At 45.2% G+C, this 19,977-nt stretch overlaps 1 protein-coding gene across 6 annotated transcripts; it reads right to left on the bottom strand.

The window, feature by feature from the left end:
- Window positions 1–9,566: 9,566 nt before the first annotated feature.
- LOC144492800 (interferon-inducible GTPase 5-like) lies at window positions 9,567–19,377 on the bottom strand. 6 transcript variants are annotated; one of them, XM_078211244.1, is made up of 4 exons: window positions 19,220–19,369; window positions 14,307–14,417; window positions 14,040–14,144; window positions 9,567–13,622 (listed from the first exon to the last, which is right to left on the bottom strand). In XM_078211244.1, the coding sequence occupies exons 2-4, from the start codon at window positions 14,324–14,326 to the stop codon at window positions 12,392–12,394; spliced, it is 1,356 nt and encodes a 451-aa protein (XP_078067370.1). In that variant the 5' UTR covers window positions 14,327–14,417; window positions 19,220–19,369; the 3' UTR covers window positions 9,567–12,391. The 6 variants fall into 6 exon arrangements, with proteins under 6 accessions (XP_078067370.1, XP_078067367.1, XP_078067368.1 ...); XM_078211241.1 differs by having other exon boundaries at window positions 9,573–13,622; window positions 14,307–14,420; window positions 19,202–19,377; XM_078211242.1 differs by having other exon boundaries at window positions 9,573–13,622; window positions 19,202–19,377.
- Between the last annotated feature and the right edge of the window lie 600 nt (window positions 19,378–19,977).

The following is a 19,977-nucleotide window of genomic DNA, read 5'->3' as shown; positions in this document are numbered from 1 at the left end:
CCCTCTGACAAGTCACATATTCCAGACGACCGGAGTCCTGTCGCGGCCGCCATTGTAGCAGGATCCCTCTTTTTAACTACACTGGGCTTATTTTAGGTTTGGTCCTCCGTCACCCAAACCCCACCAATGCCCGAGTGATTCTCTCTCTTGCCGATGGAACAATGGCCACCTTGCGTCTACTTCACTAGAGTAGCGCTCCCAAGAGAGAGAAAAGGAAACTGCTGCCTATCCACTACCTGGCAGCCTTTCCTGAGTGGGCGGTTTCGAAGCGCCCAGGGTACCCTCAGTTCTAGACTTCGGAATTATGGTAAGGAATATTTATATTGTGACTTAGTCAGAGATCATTGGTGAGAAATTGAAAAGATCAAAACGGACTCCAACGGAAGTCAAAGATATATATATATTTATTAAAACATCAAGGTCAAAGGTCACCAAACACCAGGAAAACAACACACCATGCCTTATGCTCTATAAGACTATAAGCTATGGAAGGAATACTAAAATGGACACCTCGGAATTCTTACTTTATACAAGTTTACCAGTGTCTTAAACTATGAAAGGTGCATGCAAAAGCCCCCCCACTTTCCCCAAAGCCTCATCCACTATGATGATCTCGGGAACTTTGCGAATTACCAGGGGATACTCACAATCCTAGTTTAAATTGCTCAGTGGGCTTCAGGCTGCGTACTGGAGATGACCGAGTGGAGAGTGCTGTCATGCTGGTCCGAAGAGAAAAAGGGAAAACATGGCCGGCCGGGCCATCCTTTTATATTGTAAACTTGAATTCTTTTTCCAGCCAACTCCGCCCCCCTTCCAACTGGCAGTTTCCACAGACAAAGGATTGCTATGGTTATCTGCAGCTGCGATCTTACAGTCCATAGAGACCAGATGGTCCCATCCCAGGTGATAGGTCCCTTGCTGTCCTGTATTGTTCCATCGGAGATCGTTTAATTGTTTTCCCATTAGGGAAATGGGCTTCTCCTCGCTCTGGGACAAGGCCATTATCACCTGTATTGAGTCCAGACCAGGTGCATTGTCTTGCTGCCGGCCTAGTCTGGTGATGTCGTCAGGTCCTTTTGTTCTGCTGATAACCTAATCAGCAGTCTGTCTGGTTTCTGGCTGCTTGCAATTTTTGGACTGGGCCCCTTCACACACACACACACACAGGCTGGCTGGGCTCACTGACCAGGTCAAGTCCTGCAGTCAAGTGTGGCCACTTTCACAGTTCTTTAGGGTTCAAGTCCTTTTCCCAGCTCATAAAAAAAAGCCTGAGTTGCCCGAAAAACTTACACAGGGTGGAAGAGTCAATTACGAGGGGGCATAGCTTTAAGGTGCGAGGGGCATAGGTTTAAGGTACGAGGCAAGTTTTTTACACAGAGGGTGGTGGGTGCCTGGAACTCACTGCCAGGGGAGGTAGTGGAAGCAGATACGATAGTGAGTTTTAAGGGGCGTCTGGACAAATACATGTCCTAGGAGCTGGCAATAAGCAAATTTAAAGTTTTGGTGGCATTTTCCATCATTTAAAAATACAATAAAACAGACATACAGGGCCCGATTTTACCATTTTGATTCTAAGTGCTGGGCGCACTTGAATCTGGGAGTGTTCCGGATCCGACTTTTAGACTCGTTCTCCGGCGCCCCCATACGCACTCTGCCTGAAATAAAATCAGCGATTCTGAATTGTGGTGCAGAAGCCTGTGGGTACTTGTCACACACCAAAACCTAGAGCTCCGATCAGAGCCTTCAACTGTGCATGCGCTGTAAAAAAAGTAGAAAAACGCTCCCTTGCCACATCGCTCTTGGGTCGGATAATGCCTCCCCCTGGCCCCCACAGACATTGTCCCATCCCCACAACATAACTGATCCCCTTATCCCCCCACCCCACCCCCCACTACTCAGACTGATCATGGCCCCTTGCCCCCCTTCCCCTCCACCAATCGCACGCAGAGTGGCAGCGGACACCTCCTTCTCCCCCAACGATCGCTCGCAGAGTGGTATCAGATCCCCCTCCTGCCTCAACCCCCCACCAGAGAGCCACTTGACCCACTCACTCCCCCCCACCAGAGAGCCATCTGGCCCACCTCCCTCTCCCCCCAGAGAGCCATCTGATCCACCTCCCTCCTCCCCCAGTGAGCTATCTGACTCGCCTCTCTCCCCCCAATCAGAGAGCCACCTGACCCCTCCCTCCACCCACACCAGAGACCCATCTGACCCACTCCCTCCCCCTCCACCAGAGAGCCATCTGACCTGCCTTCCTCCCCCTTCAGCGAGCCATCTGACCTGCCTCCTATTGCCCCACCAGAGAGCCATTAGACCCACCTCCCTCCTCCCACACCAGGGAGCCATCTGACCCACCTCCCCACCCCCCATCACCAGAGAGCCATTTGAACCGCATCCCCTCCCCCTGCCACCAGAGAGCCATTTGACCCGCCTTTCTAACCGATCTGAGACAGAGAGCAGTTGGAAGCTCTGAACCTACCTCCTCAGAAGCTGGAGCGCCTGAATCGGACCATTATGGACCATGTCTATTTGGCGCCAAATCTGGACGGGCAAACGCAGTGGTAAAGGGGGAAGTGCCGGTAAGTTTGGGTGTGCAGCTCATTAAGTCAATTTAAATGCAGTCCCAATGGCGCAGTCCCAATGGCGGCCATTTTCGGTGATTGGTAAAGGGGGAACGGGCACAGAGGCGGGCACGGATCATGTTACTCGCCTCATGTCCAACTTGACCAAGTTTTCATGCCTGCAAACGGGTGCAGCTTGATGGTAAAATCGGGCCCACAATGTCAGTGTTATAAATAAGAAATTCATGAAAATGAAACTGTTATGAGAAAAGCCAAGGGCCTGGGTTTTTAGCTTTTCGAGAGAGTGCGACTGGTGGGATCAGAAGTCGATGCGATTTCCGCTCATGCCAGGATTGGCTCCTTGCATCAAGTATACATTGGCTGGCCAATCACATGCCGGCCATGAAGAAAGATGTCCTGAGAGAGGCTTAATGTTGTCGGTCATAGCAGGAAGATGATGGGCACAGTGACCAATAAGGGTGCAGGTCAGGGTTTAAAATACCTGAAGGCTGGTAGTTAGAAACATAGAACATAGAAAAACTACAGCACAAAACAGGCCCTTCGGCCCCAGGTTGTGCCGAACATATCCCTACCTTTTAGGCCTACCTTTAACCCTCCATCCTATTAAGTCCCACGTACTCATCCAGGAGTCTCTTAAAAGACCCCATTGAGTTTGCCTCCACCACCATTGACGGCAGCCGATTCCACTCGCCCACCACCCTCTGTGTGAGAAACTTCCCCCGAACATTTCCCCTGTACCTACCCCCCAGCACCTTAAACCTGTGTCCTCTTGTTGCAGACATTTCCACCCTGGGAAAAAGCCTCTGAGAGTCCACCCGATCTATGCCTCTCAACATCTTATATACCTCTATTCGGTCTCCTCTCATCCTACGTCTCTCCAAGTAGAAAAGACCGAGCTCCCTCAGCCTATCCTCATAAAGCTTGCTACTCAATCCAGGCAACATCCTTGTAAATCTCCTCTGCACCCTTTCAATCTTTTCCACATCCTTCCTGTAATGAGGCGACCAGAACTGAGCACAGTACTCTAAGTGGGGTCCGACGAGGGTCTTATATAGCTGCATCATTATCCCCGGACTCCGAAACTCAATCCCTCGATTGATAAAGGCGAGCACACCATACGCCTTCTGAACCACCTCCTCCACCTACAGGGCTGATTTTAGAGTCCTATGGACCTCGACCCCAAGGTCCTCCTGATCCTCTACAGTACTAAGAGTCTTTCCCTTTATATTGTACTCCTTCATCCCATTTGACCTGCCAAAATGGACCACTACGCATTTATCTGGGTTGAAGTCCATCTGCCACTTCTCCACCCAGTCTTGCATCCTATCTATGTCCCTCTGTAACTTCTGCCATCCCTCCAGACTATCCACAACCCCACCAACCTTCGTGTCATCGGCAAGCTTACCAACCCATCCCTCCACTTCCTCATCCAGGTCTTTTGTGAAAATGACAAAAAGCAAGGGTCCCAGAACAGATCCCTGGGGCACACCACTGGTGACCGACCTCCATTTAGAAAAAGACCCATCTATACCCACTCTCTGCCTCCTTTGGGCAAGCCAGTTCAGGATCCACAGGGCAGCAGCCCCTTGGATCCCATGCCCTCTCTCTTTTTCTAGAGGCCTTGCATGGGGGACCTTTTCGAACGCCTAGCTAAAATCCATAGAAACCACATCTACCGCTTTCCCTTCGTCAATGTGTTTAGTCACATTTTCGAAGAACTCCACCAGGCTCGTAAGGCACGATCTGCCTTTGACAAAGCCATGCTGTGTATTCTTGAGCATACTAAACCTCTCTAAATGCTCATACATCTTGTCCCTCAGGATCTTCTCCATCAGCTTACCAACCACTGAGGTTAGACTCACTGGACGGTAATTTCCTGGGCTATCCCTATTCCCCTTCTTGAAAATAGGAACCACATCCGCAATCTTCCAATCCTCCGGCACCTTTCCCGTCTCCATTGACGACGAAAAGATCATCGCCAGAGGCTCTGCAATCTCTTCCCTCGCCTCCCACAGTAACCTGGGATACATCCCATCCGGACCCGGTGACTTATCTATCTTGATGCCATTCAAAGATTACAGCTCAACCTCTTTGTTAAAGTCCACATACTCAATCTTTTCCGTCCACCGCAAGCCCGCAGGTCCTTCTCCTCTGTGAAAACCGAGGCAAAATGCTCATTAAGCACCTCTGCCATTTCTACTTGTTCCGTACAGATTTTCCCGCCTTCACCTTTTATAGGCCCTATTCCTTCACGTCTCATCCTTTTACTCTTCACATATCTATAGAATGCCTTAGGGATTTCCTTAATCCTACCTGCCAAGGCCTTCTCGTGGCCCCTTCCGAATCTCCTAATTTCCTTCTTTAATCCCTTCCTACAAGTTGTATACTCATCTAGATCCCTATCTTCTAGAAGAAGAATCCAAGGATTCACTTTTAGTTTTGTGTTTAGAGTCAGAAGCTGTCCTGGTTGTCAAGTGGCAGGCAGGCTTTCTCTCTCCTCTCCTTGGTCTTGTAAATTCTGCTGGCTAGCTGGAAGCAAGTCTCCTGGCCTTCCTGGAATGAAAGTTGTGCTGTTGATGGTTTGCTAGCAAATAACAAGAGTCTCTCTCTCTCTCTCCCTGGTGACTTCAAGCTTGTCTGTGTGTGTATCAAGAGAATTGCAGCATCCACCAAAGGACTAAGTTCCAGCATCATGTAAGCATTTGTATTTTCTGTGCTAAACCTGTAGCAAATGTTTTATTTTTGAGATTTTTTTAGTTGGAACAGTATTTAGCTGCTAAGTTTATGCAATGTCATGGTTGAGTTTTCTCTGGTTTGTAATGGGTAAAAGCTATTGCTAATTTTCTTTCTATACATGTTAACCGTATTCTTAAATAAACTTTGTTTGATAAAAGCTCCCTAGTGGGTCATTTGAATCATACCTGAAGTGCAAAATCTCATAGTTACCCCAGCCAAATTCAAATTGCAAAACTTATGACCCAGATGGGCTTCATAAAATGCTCTGGAGTTTCTGACCTGCACGGTGCTGTTACGGTCTGCAGTATGTCATGCAGACTTGGAGCCCATGCCAGGCAGAATGAGAATGTCTGGTACCAGTCTGTCACCACGCCTGGCTTCTCCAACAATAAGGTCTCACAAGTGATAATTTCTCATTAGTATTGTGTATTGGTAAAAATATACCTTCGTCTTTATTAGTAAAATTTCAGATAATGTGCTTCATTAAATTATTAGGAAAGAGGCCTGGGAGTCATGCAGCACTCACATACAAGTCTACAAAGTTTATTTCAGAGTTTCAGACTTGGGTGGAGGGTGACAGGGTTGCCTCATCAGTACCAGTTAAGGTGCTGTTTCCATGCCATCACCCTGCCTCCTTGCTTCAGATTCCGAACAGAAAGTCCTCTGAACAAGGCCTCCCTGCCTCCCATGAACATCCTCACATTGGTCTCCACCTCCTCACCATGGTGCTCCTCAGACCCTGGTGTAGCTTGTTGAAAGGTCGCCAGTACCAAATATTTTTCTTAGGCTATTGACTTCATGACTGTTGACACAGCTGCACTACCACAAATGATCCTTGAACAGTGAGTTGCGAGAGAAACACTGTTCAGATTCCTTGGACTAATCACCCACCCCAATTCTGAAATACACCCTTCAGCAAACAGTGTCACACACAGCTGCCCCTCTGAACCCACTGCAGCTCATTGGGACAGACAGTAAACTCAGTGGGATCTGCTTCAGCCATGGCAGATCTAAGAATCCAGGTGGCCCAGAGTTCATTGACAATCTCCTCCTTCAGGCTGCTGAGCAAGGCAGGAAGTCCTCTTACTGAAGACTGATGGGAAGAGACCTGCTCAATGAACAAAGTGAGGAAGTAGTGGAGGCAGTCAGCAGCTGTCCAGAGAACCTGGATCCATTCCCAGAAGCAGATCAAAAACTTCTTCACAGGATCAGGGTGAGTGACAACATTAAGAACAGAAAAAATAGGAGAAGCAGTCGACCATTCAGCCCCTTGATCCCACTTCAGCGGTCAATAATATCTGAGACTGGAGGCGCGCTAACTGTTACTATTGAGGAAGCACAAAAGGGTTTTAGGCATTGATAAGGTAGATAGTCAACATCTTTTCTCAAAGGTAGGGGAGTCTAAAACTAGAAGGTATAGATAGGTTTAAGGTGAGAGGGAAGAAATACAAAAGGGTCCAGAGGAGCAATTCTTTCACACAGAAGGTGCATGGAAACAGCACCTTAACTGGTATTGATGAGGCAACCCTGTCACCCTCCACCCAAGTCTGAAACTCTGAAATAAACTTTGTACACTTGTATGTGAGTGTCTGGAATGAGCTGCCAGAAGCAGTAGTAGAGGCGGGTACAATTATGCCATTAAAAAGCATTTGTCAGTTACATGACCAAGATGGGTATGGAAGGACATGGGCCGAATGTGGGCGATTGGGACTAACTTAGTGGTTAAAAACTGGGTGACATGGACAAGTTGGGCCAAAGGACCTGTTTTCATGCTGGAAACCTCTATGACTCTATGTGAAGCAGCAGACAGGTTCATTTAATAGATGTTCACATTATAGCGTTCAAATCCCAACTGCTGGAAATCTGCGGAGACCCTGATAATGTCACAGAGTGATCACATGACCATCCTCCTAAAAGGACCAATCACATGACAATCCTCCGAAAAGGACCTAAAAGGACTGGGCGGCACGGTAGCACAGTGGTTAGCACTGCTGCTTCACAGCTCCAGGGATCTGGGTTCGATTCCTGGCTTGTGTCACTGTCTGTGTGGAGTTTGCACATTCTCCTCGTGCCTGCGTGGGTTTCCTCTGGGTGCTCCGGTTTCCTCCCACGGTCCAAAGATGTGCGGGTTAGGTTGATTTGCCATGCTAAAATTGCCCCTTAGTGTCCTGACATGCGTAGGTTAGAGGGATTAGTGGGTAAAATATGTAGGGATATGGGAGGAGGGTCTGGGTGGGATTGTGGTCGGTGCGGACACGATGGGCCGAATGTACTGTAGGGTTTCTATGATCTATGAGGACCATGCCACAACACAATAACTCCCCAAATGAGTCATGACAAAAAAGATTATGGCTGATCTAACGTGGCCTTAACTCTTAACTCTGAGACAGTCCTCCTCACTTCCATCTTATTTTGATAGTGTGCCCTCTCGATCTAGATTGGCTCTGAGGGGAAAAGTGTTTTCAGCATGGCACAGTCGGCCTGTGGAAAGGCTGCTGCTGAGTGGCAGAACGACACTGACCCTAGAAGCTGAAGCAAGCGGGCAAGGTGATAACATTGTGATTTCTATAGTCTGAATAATGAACCCATTCTCATGCATTTCCACAGAAGAGGGCCCAGAATGTCAGGGAGAGGGTACAGATCGGTGGCAGTGCCCCCTGATTGTCATTCTAATAACCATGGAGGAAGAGATGCTGCAGTTGGCTGGCTACCAGGGAGACCGCTCCATCACCGATGGTGAGGCTGGAGCACCCCACGGAGGAAGATGAGTCCCTCCAATAATGAACCAAGTGGGGATCAATTGGAAATTACAAGTGACAGTAACAAACAGGTGCCTAAGCTGCAGGCTCTGTGGGCTCACATCGGAATGGTCAGTGCAGTGACAGGCAGCTATTATCTCCGGGGTCATATCCCAACTCTGAGGAGGAGGAAGAGATGGAGGGCGGTTCTCAGAGGGTGCACCATCCCACTCTTACTCGACACTCTCCACCAGCTCAAATACTGTCACCTCAGAGGGTATGAGGCGAGTTACAGAATTAGGGTCATCACCCGGTTTAAGCACTGTACGAATGTCAGAGCAGCAGTCTGCCCTCTGACCCTCAGAGGATTGTGGGAGACTTGACCAATGTGATCCCCAGGCTGATGATGAAGCTCTAGAGCTGTGACAAAAGAGAAAGCGCTCGGGGCTCTGCAGAACCCCCCCTCCCTCCCCCACCCCGCCCCAATCCCGTATGTGACAGGATCTGGTGGAGTTTCCAGAAAAAGTGATTGGCTGCAGTGAGTGCGGAATGTGGAGCTTTGGTTCACTCGGTTGCTGATGTGCTGGAATTCAGGAGAAGCTCTCATTATGAGAGCCTCCCTGGCATTTATATCTTGCGGCCTTCCAAGTGGAAGGGGAAGCAATCAAACAGGGCTGCTTTATCCCAGATGGTGTTGAGCTTCCTGATTGTTATTTGAGCTGCACTCAGCCAGGCAAGTGGAGAATATTCCATCACACATATGCCTTGTAGATGGTGGACAGGCTTTGGGGAATCAGGAGGTGAGATACTAACAGCAGGATTATTAGCCATTGTGCATAAAATACTTGCAATTAAATTTTGAAGAATGTTATTTGGTTTTTCATTGGACCTTCTCGAATGGTGAACAAAGTTAACATCTAACTTGCTGTCCATTGCACACAGATTGTTGTTCAGATGTGACATCAATGACCAAACTTAACGTCATCCAATTCCATTTTACAGCCCCTTCCCCCACCACAAGTACATTCCCAGTCCAGAGCTTGAAGTTACACACTTTCCTCAAACAAACATGTCCAAGTCACCTTCTCATGAACCTTCATGTTCAATTCGTCCAGCATTTTCCATGGTCCGGTGACACAGTGGTTAGCACTGCTGCCTCACACCGCCAGGGACCCGGGATCAATTCCGGCCTTGGGTGTGGAGTTTGCATGTTCTCCCCGTGTTTGCGTGGGTTTCATCTCGGAGTTCCGGTTTCCTCCCACAGTCCAAAGATGTGCGGGTCAGGTGGATTGGCCATGCTAAATTGCTCCTTAGTGTTCAAAGAGGTGTAATTTAGGTGGATTAATGGTAGCCATGGTAAATGCGCAAAGTGTGGGATAATCTTTCGCAGAGTCGATGCAGACTCAATGGGCCAAAAGTCCTCCTTCTGCACTGTGGGGATTCTATGTTTTTATGGTTTTCTAATCTTGCTTCAATGCAGCTAGTGAAAAACAATATCCAGTACAATCCTCAAGATGAAATGTTCAGCATTTATTGCATCAGTACATGGTGTGTGGCATGAGTTAGTACAGTATTGTCAACACTAATATTGTGGAATCTCATTTAATACAGAATTTTCCACACACCTGTTTTCTAAAGCAGTGGCTTACAATACAGTTCACCTGAGCAAAAACAAATCATGTCCATGTTTAGAATGTTACAATTAAATTGTTCATTACTTTCACTTGATTAGATTACCATCAGTCCTGAAAATTACCGACAAGCATAAGTTCGCAATTAATACAGCAGAATGTCTTTAATTAATGTCAAACAATTGCCAGTTATTGGCTGGAATTTTCTGACCTTATCCACGGCTGTGATTCTCCAGGCCCGCTGCAGTGAATGGAGTTTTGGCTGAGCACCAAATTCTCCGTTCTCGTTGGCTGTGGGGGAGGGGCGAACGAGATCAGGGAATTCTGGCCATTCTCATCAATGAACAAGAAATGATACAAATGGATCAATGTCAATGAAATTCAGTTGAACCAAGACAACTGCAATAGAGATCAAGAAGACAATATTTCACATCAGTAACATCAATCCATTGTTGATATCGGTGACATTGCAGCATATGAGGTTCCAGTGAGTTGGTGTAACACACTCCCACACTTCTCCTCCCGCAGTAACTGCTCTTTCTGCTGCTATTTCAGATCACTTTCCTCTTCCTCTTTCCAGCCAGCTGGAACTATTGTGTCGGCCATCATTCTGACAGTGAGTTTCACTCACTCTCTTGATCAATGTGTTGTCCACATAACGATGGGTGTCAGTGATGGCATCATTGCATGTCTGAAAGGTAGCGGCTGCTTTGGAGGATAGAGACACAAACCTCAATCAAAGAGTTTATGACTAATCAGAGCCTCATAGGGCATTGTTCCTCAATGGAGTTGAAGTGAATATGTAATGTTGTTCAGCATTGGCTGGAGGTTATTGATTATTACTGTGGTACAACCCCCCCCCCTCACACCATCCGCCCCCCCACCCTGCTCATGAATCTCAGTCCACCATCTCTAAGATCTGCTCCTCTGCAATCAGTCACTGAAGATCAAGCACCAATTTTGTTTGCTGTCAAAGAGTACAGTAAATTTTGTGTTTATCCGGCATTTTACCAAGCCGAATTCTCTACTAACCAGAATTGCTGATGTTCCCCTAATACTCGTTGTCACTTTACCAACCGGAAGAAATTAGAAAGTTCTCCCATACATGTATATTACATGATTTTATATTTTAATTTTTGTTTGAATGTACAGTTGAAGGTTTGAAGTAAAAGAATAATGTTCTTTACTTTAGGAGCACTCACATATTCATTCATGTTACAAGTATTGTGCTGTCTTCCATTGGTAAAAGGATCTCCCATTGACTGGAATTTTTGCCTGACTAGCAAACCCATTTCTCAGGTATGCTGGAAGCAATGAAGAGTGATATTGGACTCGAAATGTTAACTGCGTTTCCCTCTCCACAGATGCTGCCAGGCCTGCTGAGTTCATTCAACATTTCTGTTTTTCAGATTTCCAACATCTGTAGTTTTTAGTGAAAATCATTGCTTTTCTCAGCAATACTCAAAATACTTCATAAAAGGAATGTTCATAATTAACATATTTCCTCTCATTCCCATTCCCAGAGGTTTTCCTGTTCATGGTTCTCAGCTCTTCACCAGGTTAGGATGATGGACAGTCTGCATGAAGGACGGTCAGTGTGAGGGATGTTGTGTGTGAGGGATGTGTGTGAGGGACATTGTGTGAGGGACGGTTTTTGTAAGGGACAGTCTGTGTGAGGGATTGTCTGTGTGAGGGATGGTAAGGATGATTCTATATGCTGGGTGGTGTCTCTATGACAGGGAATCTATGTTCTCACTGCTGACTACAGTCTGATGCTGGCCCCTCTTCTTTACTGTCCCATTCTCGGAATCTGCTGCTTCTCGGACAGAACAAGATCATTGGACTTGTCGAGAATTTATCCCTTTTCAGACAGACACTGTTTGCTGCAGCAATGGTTCTAAAACCAGGACTGAGAGAGATGTTCAGTGAAAGTGGATAATGGTTTAATAACATTGGAAAATTGGCTTCCTCTTAATAATCTCTATATTGTGTTCAGTGTGTGCCGGAAGAAAGACTGCATTGTTAACCTCATCACTGTTGGGTACAGAATTTGGCAATAAACGAGGCTGGAAAAAATGACCAAATAAATTATCAAAAGGTGAACAAAAATATATAATCCCAGTGCTTTTGACTCCACTCTAGACCCAGGATCATCCAATTCAGTAATGATGCTGTTATGAATCAATCAGGAACATTGCAGAGAAGGGGCTGGACATTGGGACTGAATCCATCACTATCAATGAAGAACACAGGCATTTCTAACACAGGCACAATGGGCTGAATGGCCACTCCTGTGCTGTCTGATTCTATAATTCTTGGAACAGGGCAAATTTCCGGGTTATTGTGTTTAATGAAGGGAATTGTATGGATGTAGTGAGTTTCTGATGTTGGGTGGATTCCTTTAAAATTTACGGGCGGGATTTTCCGGCCGCGCTTGCCCCAAAACCAGAAAATCCCACCCGCGGTCAACGGACCTTTCCATGGTCCGCCCCTTACCCGCTACGATTCCTGTCGCAGGTGGAACGGGAAAATTTGTCCCCACAGCTTTTGGTTTCTCTCCTTAGATAACACCCAGACAAAATCTTTCACTGAACACTGTAGCATGGAAATAATTTGTTAAAATGGGTCAGTAAAAGGGAATATGGAAGAAGAGTTTGCAATGTCCAGTGTTAGACCCCTTTAATATATCAGCTACAGCACTGATTCATTGAATTGATGTTTGCTCTGGATCATTTTCACCCGTCCCAAATGCAGCTTTCACCACTCTCCGTGCATTCTCTGTGAGATCATCCAGTGCTCCACACAGCAACTTGTAGGTCATAAGAAATGATGATCCTGCTCCAAAGATGGATCCTACAACTGGGATGATGTCAAGTGCAAGCTCAAGACCAGATATGACGACAGCAGCGGATCCCCATGCTAATCTGTTTATTATATCTGGAGTTATTTCACCCACCAGGGGAGTTTTCACCACAGCTTTCAGTTCTTCCACAGGTTTCCCTGCCATGTTGGCCAGTCTTTGAAGGGAGGCATCATCCAGACCCATACATTTACGGAAATGTATTATTCCTCCAATCAGGATCCCAATATCACAACCAAGGGAGACTCCAGGAACTGGCACTGCTCCCAATATTCCAGAAAGTGATGCCAACATCCAAACTCGCTTCTTTAGCTCTTTCTTTTTCTTCTCCACAATTTCCAAGGTTAGGTTGAGAAGGGCCAGTATGTACACACTTCTCTTTATACTGGGAAGATCACCTTCAAGAACTTCATTTAACAGTTGAAAATCATACAGATGCAGGTCAAAGTTTGAAATCAGGAAAACACGGGGTGATGGGATCCCTGTCTCTTTCAATTTCCTGACACAGCAACTCCTGATCTTTTCCAGTTCTTTCTTTTCATTAAATTCCCTCCTTTCCTTTTTCATTGATTCAAGGTCAATATCAATTTTAGGTCGAACAAAGTAGAAATTCTTCCCCAGCCGTTTAATCTCTCGAGCAAGTTTTACATTATATTCTGTGAATCGACACCCTGAGATAATGATGAAGAAATCGTATTTTTTAAATTTCACTTGATTTAGGTATTTATTCACTGGGAATTCCGTTGTTCCAATTCCTGGCAGATCCCATAAAATAACATTTGGGAAACAGGGATGCTTGTATTCAGTTGGCTCCATTGTGGTTTCTATGACATCAACCTCAGCACCGTCCTCATCACTGCTTCGAAGTCCTCTCATCGCATTGATGAAGCTGGATTTCCCTGTGCCTGCTTCTCCTGTCACTGCGATGTTCAGCTTTATGCTCTCCAGGTCATTAATTTTTTTCTGTATCAGCGGTGTTACCTTTTCCACCCCACCCGATTCATAATCAGATTTCAGATTCTTCAGTTCATCCTCACTGAACAATGAAGTGTTTGAAGCTTCAGCGCTTTGACCTCTGAAAGGAAACATTTTACATGATTTACACCAATTGAAAATAACTCCTATTTACAACACATTGTCACATCATCAGAGCCTCCTTACACATCTCATTAAATCCTTTTGAAAAACAAGCACAATTGTCACGTAGCTTTTTAAGACAGCTAATTTATGATCAGCAAAATCCCAGAGTGAGCTATTGGATGAATGAACAGTTAAGTTGTCATTGCGTGAAAGTAACCTTGCCCCTTATAAATTATGGACCCTTTCAATTTTGATCCTGAGGTGCCCCAGCTGGGGGCAATCATCTCCTGTTTCTCCAGGCAGCAGCAACTACAGACTCATCTCTCAGCCCAAATTCCTCTTCACCACTCTGTGAATCACCTCAGCTGCCCTCAGTCTGACTGAGGCCTCCCCAATGGTGTCTCTCACTTACTGTTTGTGAGGCTCAGATGCATTGATAGGACTTGTGCAGTGAGGGTCGGTTGAAGTCCAAACTAAGGGCCCTGGTTCTTGAGGCTTCATTTCCTCTGCTGAAGGGCTGAAGAAGAGGAGAGGTTAATGGAGGTACATGACCTGTAGAATTGCTCACGACATTCTCATTAAAGTGCTGACATTGAGCAATGGCAATGCTTTGCAATGACAAGTTGTAATGTACCTAAAGAAACTGAAGAGACACAATATGAAGAGTTTCTTGACCAACCTGGAGCTGGCTCCTCCCATCCTGCTTCTCTTTCTCTCGCTGCTTTCCCTGTGTGAGTGTTCACTGATTCCAGAGCTTCCTCCACAAAAACCGTCGGTTGTGTTGGGTTTTCTTCTTTGGGAGGAAAGTAGAGAGTGTGAGTGGCAGCACTTTATTTACCATCAGATAAAGGATAAGACTGGTGTGAGGAATCATCTTTAATCAGGCTGTGAACAGGAGTAAACTCCAAAATTCCTAATTGAGCTTTTTCCACCTTCACTAATTCAGAGTGTGAGGGAAGGAATAGGATGTGAAAACTCTTGTATTTCCCCTTCAATAGTTCAGGAGAGTAGCACTGGAAGTGGATCACAGAGAGGGTAAGCTGAGTGGAAATGGAAAATGTGGGGGCAGATTTTGCTGTACAAATGTTTGGCTGAATAATAGTCACCATAATTAATGTGCAAATTGGCCAGTATCCTGTGGCGGGGTAGCTATTCCATTGCAAATTGTCACAAGTTGTTCCTGATATGCGCGATTAGTCTCATGAAAATGGCATCTCATGCTTCATCCCCCCATGATCTTCATGGATTTGCTACATTCATTGCCCATTAATCAAATTACAATTGAAATCAGGAACTGGCTAATAGAGAAACATAAAAAAACTACAGCACAAACAGGCCCTTCGGCCCCACAAGTTGTGCCGAACACATCCCTACCTTCTAGACCTACCTATAACCCTCCATCCTATTAAGCTCCATGTACACATCCAGGAGTCTCTTAAAAGACCCTATTGAGTTCGCCTCCACCACCACTGACGGCAGCCGATTCCACTCGCCCACCACCCTCTGTGTGAAAAACTTACCCCTAACATCTCCCCTATACCTACCCCCCAGCACCTTAAACCTGTGTCCTCTCGTAGCAGACATTTCCACCCTGGGAAAAAGCCTCTGAGAGTCCACCTGATCTATGCCTCTCAACACCTTATACACCTCTATTAGGTCTCCTCTCATCCTTCGTCTCTCCAAGGAGAAAAGTCCGAGCTCCCTCAGCCTATCCTCATAAGGCATGCCACTCAATCCAGGCAACATCCTTGTAAATCTCCTCTGCACCCTTTCAATCTTTCCCATATCCTTCCTATAGTGAGGCGACCAGAACTGAGCACAGTACTCCAAGTGGGGTCTGACGAGGGTCTTATATAGCTGCATCATTATCCCCGGACTCCTAAATTCAATCCCTCGATTGATAAAGGCCAGCACACCATACGCCTTCTTAACCACCTCCTCCACCTGCGGGGCCGATTTTAGAGTCCTATGGACCCGGACCCCAAGGTCCTTCTGATCCTCTACAGTACTAAGAGTCTTTCCCTTTATATTGTACTCCTAATTTAGCTAATTTGCTAAATACTCATTCGTCTTCACAAGAGAGAATCAAGTACCAGAAATAGGATGAAAATTAAAAGGGAAAATTTTTTTAAAATCAAGGGAAGAACTTTATGGCTTCATGGAAATTTTTAAAAATGGTAATAGAAAAATAATGGTACAAAAGACAGACAATGCTCCAGGACCTGATAGACTCCACCCGAGGTTATCACCCGAGACTTCAGCAGTGAGAATTGTGCATCTGAGAATTGTGATGGAGGGAAGTTTCAATTATTACACTTACTCAATTTAATGTATGCAATTTCTCATATTTATACTTTATATTTCTGTGTCAATTTGTTCTGTATTATACTGAATATTTAGCTGTGTTCTGCCAGTACTTCCAGCATTGGTATTCTCTGTGTTTGTATCTGAAATCGCAAAGTAGATAAGTTGAGGAAATAGGTTCGAGGAAGGGAGGGATAAAGTTGGGGCATTATTAAAGGGAAAGTAGGGGCAACTTTAAACAGGATTGGGACGCAAATGAGCAGTCAAACGACTGAATGTATAATTTGCAGGTTGATAAAAGGGACGCGGCTTTATGTCTTTTTGTTCATGGGATGTGGCTTTGGACCTCACTGGCTGGGTCAGTATTTGTTGCCCCTTTCTAAGGGCACGTAGGAGTCAAGAGGTCTGGAGTCACAGGTAGGTCAGACCAGTTAAGGATGACAGATTTCCTTCCCTAAAGGGCATTAGTGAATCAGATGGGTTTTTATGACAATAATGGTCATCATCAGACTTTGAATTCCAGATTTTTATTGAAGTCAAATTTTACCATCTGCCCTAGTGGGATTTGAACCCAGGTCCCCAGAACATTACACTGGATCTCTGGATTACTGGACTAGCAATAACACCACGACGCCACTTCCTCCCAGTATTTCCCACCGCCCTCTGAAACAGAAGAAATGTCAACTCTTGATCCAAATGAAATGAAGAATGGCTTCAATATGAGCTGTGTTCCACTCCACCTTGATGGTAACATTAGGTTAGAGATGGTGTTGAGTATTATGAGGTTTTCACTTGAACACAATAATATTCAGACTGTGTCACTGAAGTGGGAGCCTATCTACTTAAAACAACAGATTAAACAACTAGCTAAGGTACTTTATGGATTTTGACAGAATGATTCTAACTGGGATGAAAAATATGCCCTCATTGTCTGACAGTAACAATTCTGGATCTTTCACCTCTCAGAATTCTCTTGCTAGTTCAGTTAGCTTTGGCCTGCTTCTTGAGTTGGATAAAACCCAATATTGATATTCACTGGAAATAGTGAGGGAAAGATCAGGAGGACATTGTTTGGGGTAATAGAGATTGATAGACTTTTGGAATGTTCGGGGAGTCAAGGGATAGGACAGAAAAATGAGTTGAAGTCAAAGACCAGCCATGATATTGAATGACAGAGCAGGTTTAAGGGGCCGAATGGTCTACTCCTATTTCTTGTGATAAGTTCTAAGAAACCTAGGTCACCTCCTCAACCTTCACTAGAAAACAGCCACAACCTGTTCAATCTTTTCTGCTCCGTGTTTAGAATCCATAGAATCCCTACAGTGCAGAAAGAGGCCATTCGGTCCATTGAGTAGAGTGTGTGAAAATGTGAAGTTGTTCATTTTGGAAGGAAGAAGAAAACAGAATATTATTTAAATGGAGAAAAGCTGTGCAAAGCTGCATCACAAAGGAACCTGGGGGTATTGGTGCAGGAAACACAGAAAGCTAGCACACACGAGCAGCAGGTCATCAGGAAGGCAAAATACTGCAGATGCTGGAATCCAAAACAAAAGCAGAAAATGCTGGAAAATCTCAGCAGGTCTGACAGCATCTGTGAAGAGAGAATAGAACCAACATTTTGAGTCAGGATAACCCTTCGTCAGAGCTGGGTCAGCCTGACTCAAAACATTAGCTCTATTTTCCCTCCACAGATGCTGTCAGACCTGCTGAGATTTTCCAGCATTTTCTGTTTTGAGGCTAATGGAATGTTGGCCCTTATTTCAAGGGGATTGGAGTATAAGATTCAGGAAGTCTTGCTGCAACTCTACAAGGTACTGATGAGACCACGCCTGGAGTACAATGTGCAGTTTTGGTTTCTTTATTTAATGAAAGATATTTAATTGGAGGTAGTTCAGAGAAGGTTCGCTAGGATGATCCCTGGTATGGAGGGATTGTCTTATGAGCAAAGGTTACACAAGTTTGGACTCTACTCACTGGAATTTAGAAGAATGAGAGATAATCTCATTGAAACACACTGGATTCTTAAGGGGCTTGAGAGGGTAAATGCTGAAGGGATGTTTCCCTCGTGGAAGAGACGAGGAGCAGAAAACCCAGTCTCAGAATAAAGGGATGACAATTTGAGACTGAGTTGAGGAGGAATTTCTTCTCTCAGGGGGTTGTGAGTCTTTGGAACTCCTTGCCACAGAGAGTTGTGGGGGGCAGAGTCCTTAGGGTGAATTTTACCATCCTACCCACCACGGGAATCAGAGCGGGTGAGGGGCAGGCCATGGAAAGGTCTGTTGACCATGGGTGGGATTTTTCAGTTTCAGGGTGAGTGAGGCCAGAAAATCCTGCCCATTGTGTGTATTTAAGGCTGAGACAGATAGAGTTTTATGGGGAAAAGGCAGGAAAGTGGACATGAGGAATGTTGGATTAGCCATGATCCTATAATATGGCAGAGCAGGCTTGAGGGGCCTAACTGCCTCCTCCTGCTCCTATTTCTTATGGTAACAAAAATATTGAAATGTTTGTTATGTTCTCATTACTGAATTGAAGCACCTCAAGTGTGCATCTTGATCTCTGGAGAAAATTCTGAGTATCATTGCACTTTCTTGCTATGACAATTTGAAATGTTTTCTAACGTCACTTTCAGATATTTTACGAATAAAGTATGTTGTTTGTAATCATAATAAAAGGACAGTTGGATGAGACCTGGGAAGAATGGGCAGTATCAGTGATTTGCTGTGGCCCTTTTGACTGTGTGGTCAGAGGCAGCAGAGGGTCTGTTATTCAGTGACTTTGTCACCCATGAAAGCAAGTCAGTGGCCATTTTAAAACCGCTGAAAACAAATGTGTTCTTTTAAAAAGCTGGCAAAGTGTTAAACATCCATGCAATAATATCGAACAAAGTACTTCCTTCTTCCAAACTTTTCATCAGCTCTGCAGAGTAACAAAACATGAGCTGATCTGCCCACATCGCAACCACCGAAAACGGAGAGAGTTGCTGAGCTCCTCTATTCACTAACAACATTTAGATTGAGCTTTATCTATCTCTACAACCTGTTTCTGTATCGTCTCCACTCCCCAACCTGACAAACACGCGGCTCGTCATTTCCTGCACTGTTTGTAAGTTTCATTTTGGCTTGCCGTCCTGAATCCTGAATATAAAACTTGCTTTTTAGCAACTTTTGAATTTTGAACACAGCCAGAGCTTGCAAGGAAAGGGAAACCTGATAGAGTGAAACACGCGCGACTACAATCTTTAAAGTTGTGCTGGAATTCTCTTCAAACCTGTTGAATATAATTCACCCTGAATTTTGACCACCGCGCTGTGTTTCAATGTCTTGATTGTGGCTCCCTGGCGAGAAGAGAGAGTTGATCAGTGAAGTTCTCCCACTGTGAACATCTCAGTCCAAAGTGAGTGCTTCCGTGTTGCATTCGCACTGGGAATACAGTCACAATAAGTCACAGATAAATTAACAGCTTTTCAACAAGTCATTGGGTAGATTCCTGAATACTATCCAATGACAATCAAAACCCTAGAAGATCACTTGTTACTGGGGAGAATTTGCTTTTCTATTTTCCAGATTGTAAGTATGAATCACAAAAGGTGCTCACCCACTCAATAGTTGGAAAACTGGATGCTCTGAGTCTGAATTTCAGATAGTTGCTCTCGCTCGGTGGAACAGATAGATGGGTTCAAACATTTCCGACCCCCCAAAAAGATTGTGTTCTGCTTAAAAAATATCCTTCATTCATTTCCTTCATCTCTTCAGGTTTTACTTTGCTGGATTCCAAACACTGAATAGCATCTGGCTATCACTCAAGCTGACAATATATAAATAATTTCCAGCTAATATTCGCCACTAAACACAACCCAGAACATTACAGTTTCATATGACACGTTGCTGTTCAAAGGGCTACACATGAGCACTCCTGTCCCTATCCTTCTGATGAAATGTTTAACTACTGCACTGGTCAAAATCAATTGACAAACACTGGCCCTTTGTCAATCTGATAGAAAGAAATAGGTTGCTGAGTAACTTGTGGTTCATTGTTATGTGGGC

The sequence above is a fragment of the Mustelus asterias genome, chromosome 4 (genome assembly GCF_964213995.1).
Source record: "Mustelus asterias chromosome 4, sMusAst1.hap1.1, whole genome shotgun sequence".
NCBI lineage: Eukaryota > Metazoa > Chordata > Chondrichthyes > Carcharhiniformes > Triakidae > Mustelus > Mustelus asterias.
The sequence above is the reverse complement of the archived record's forward strand: the minus strand, read 5'-3'. Positions and strand labels throughout refer to the sequence as shown.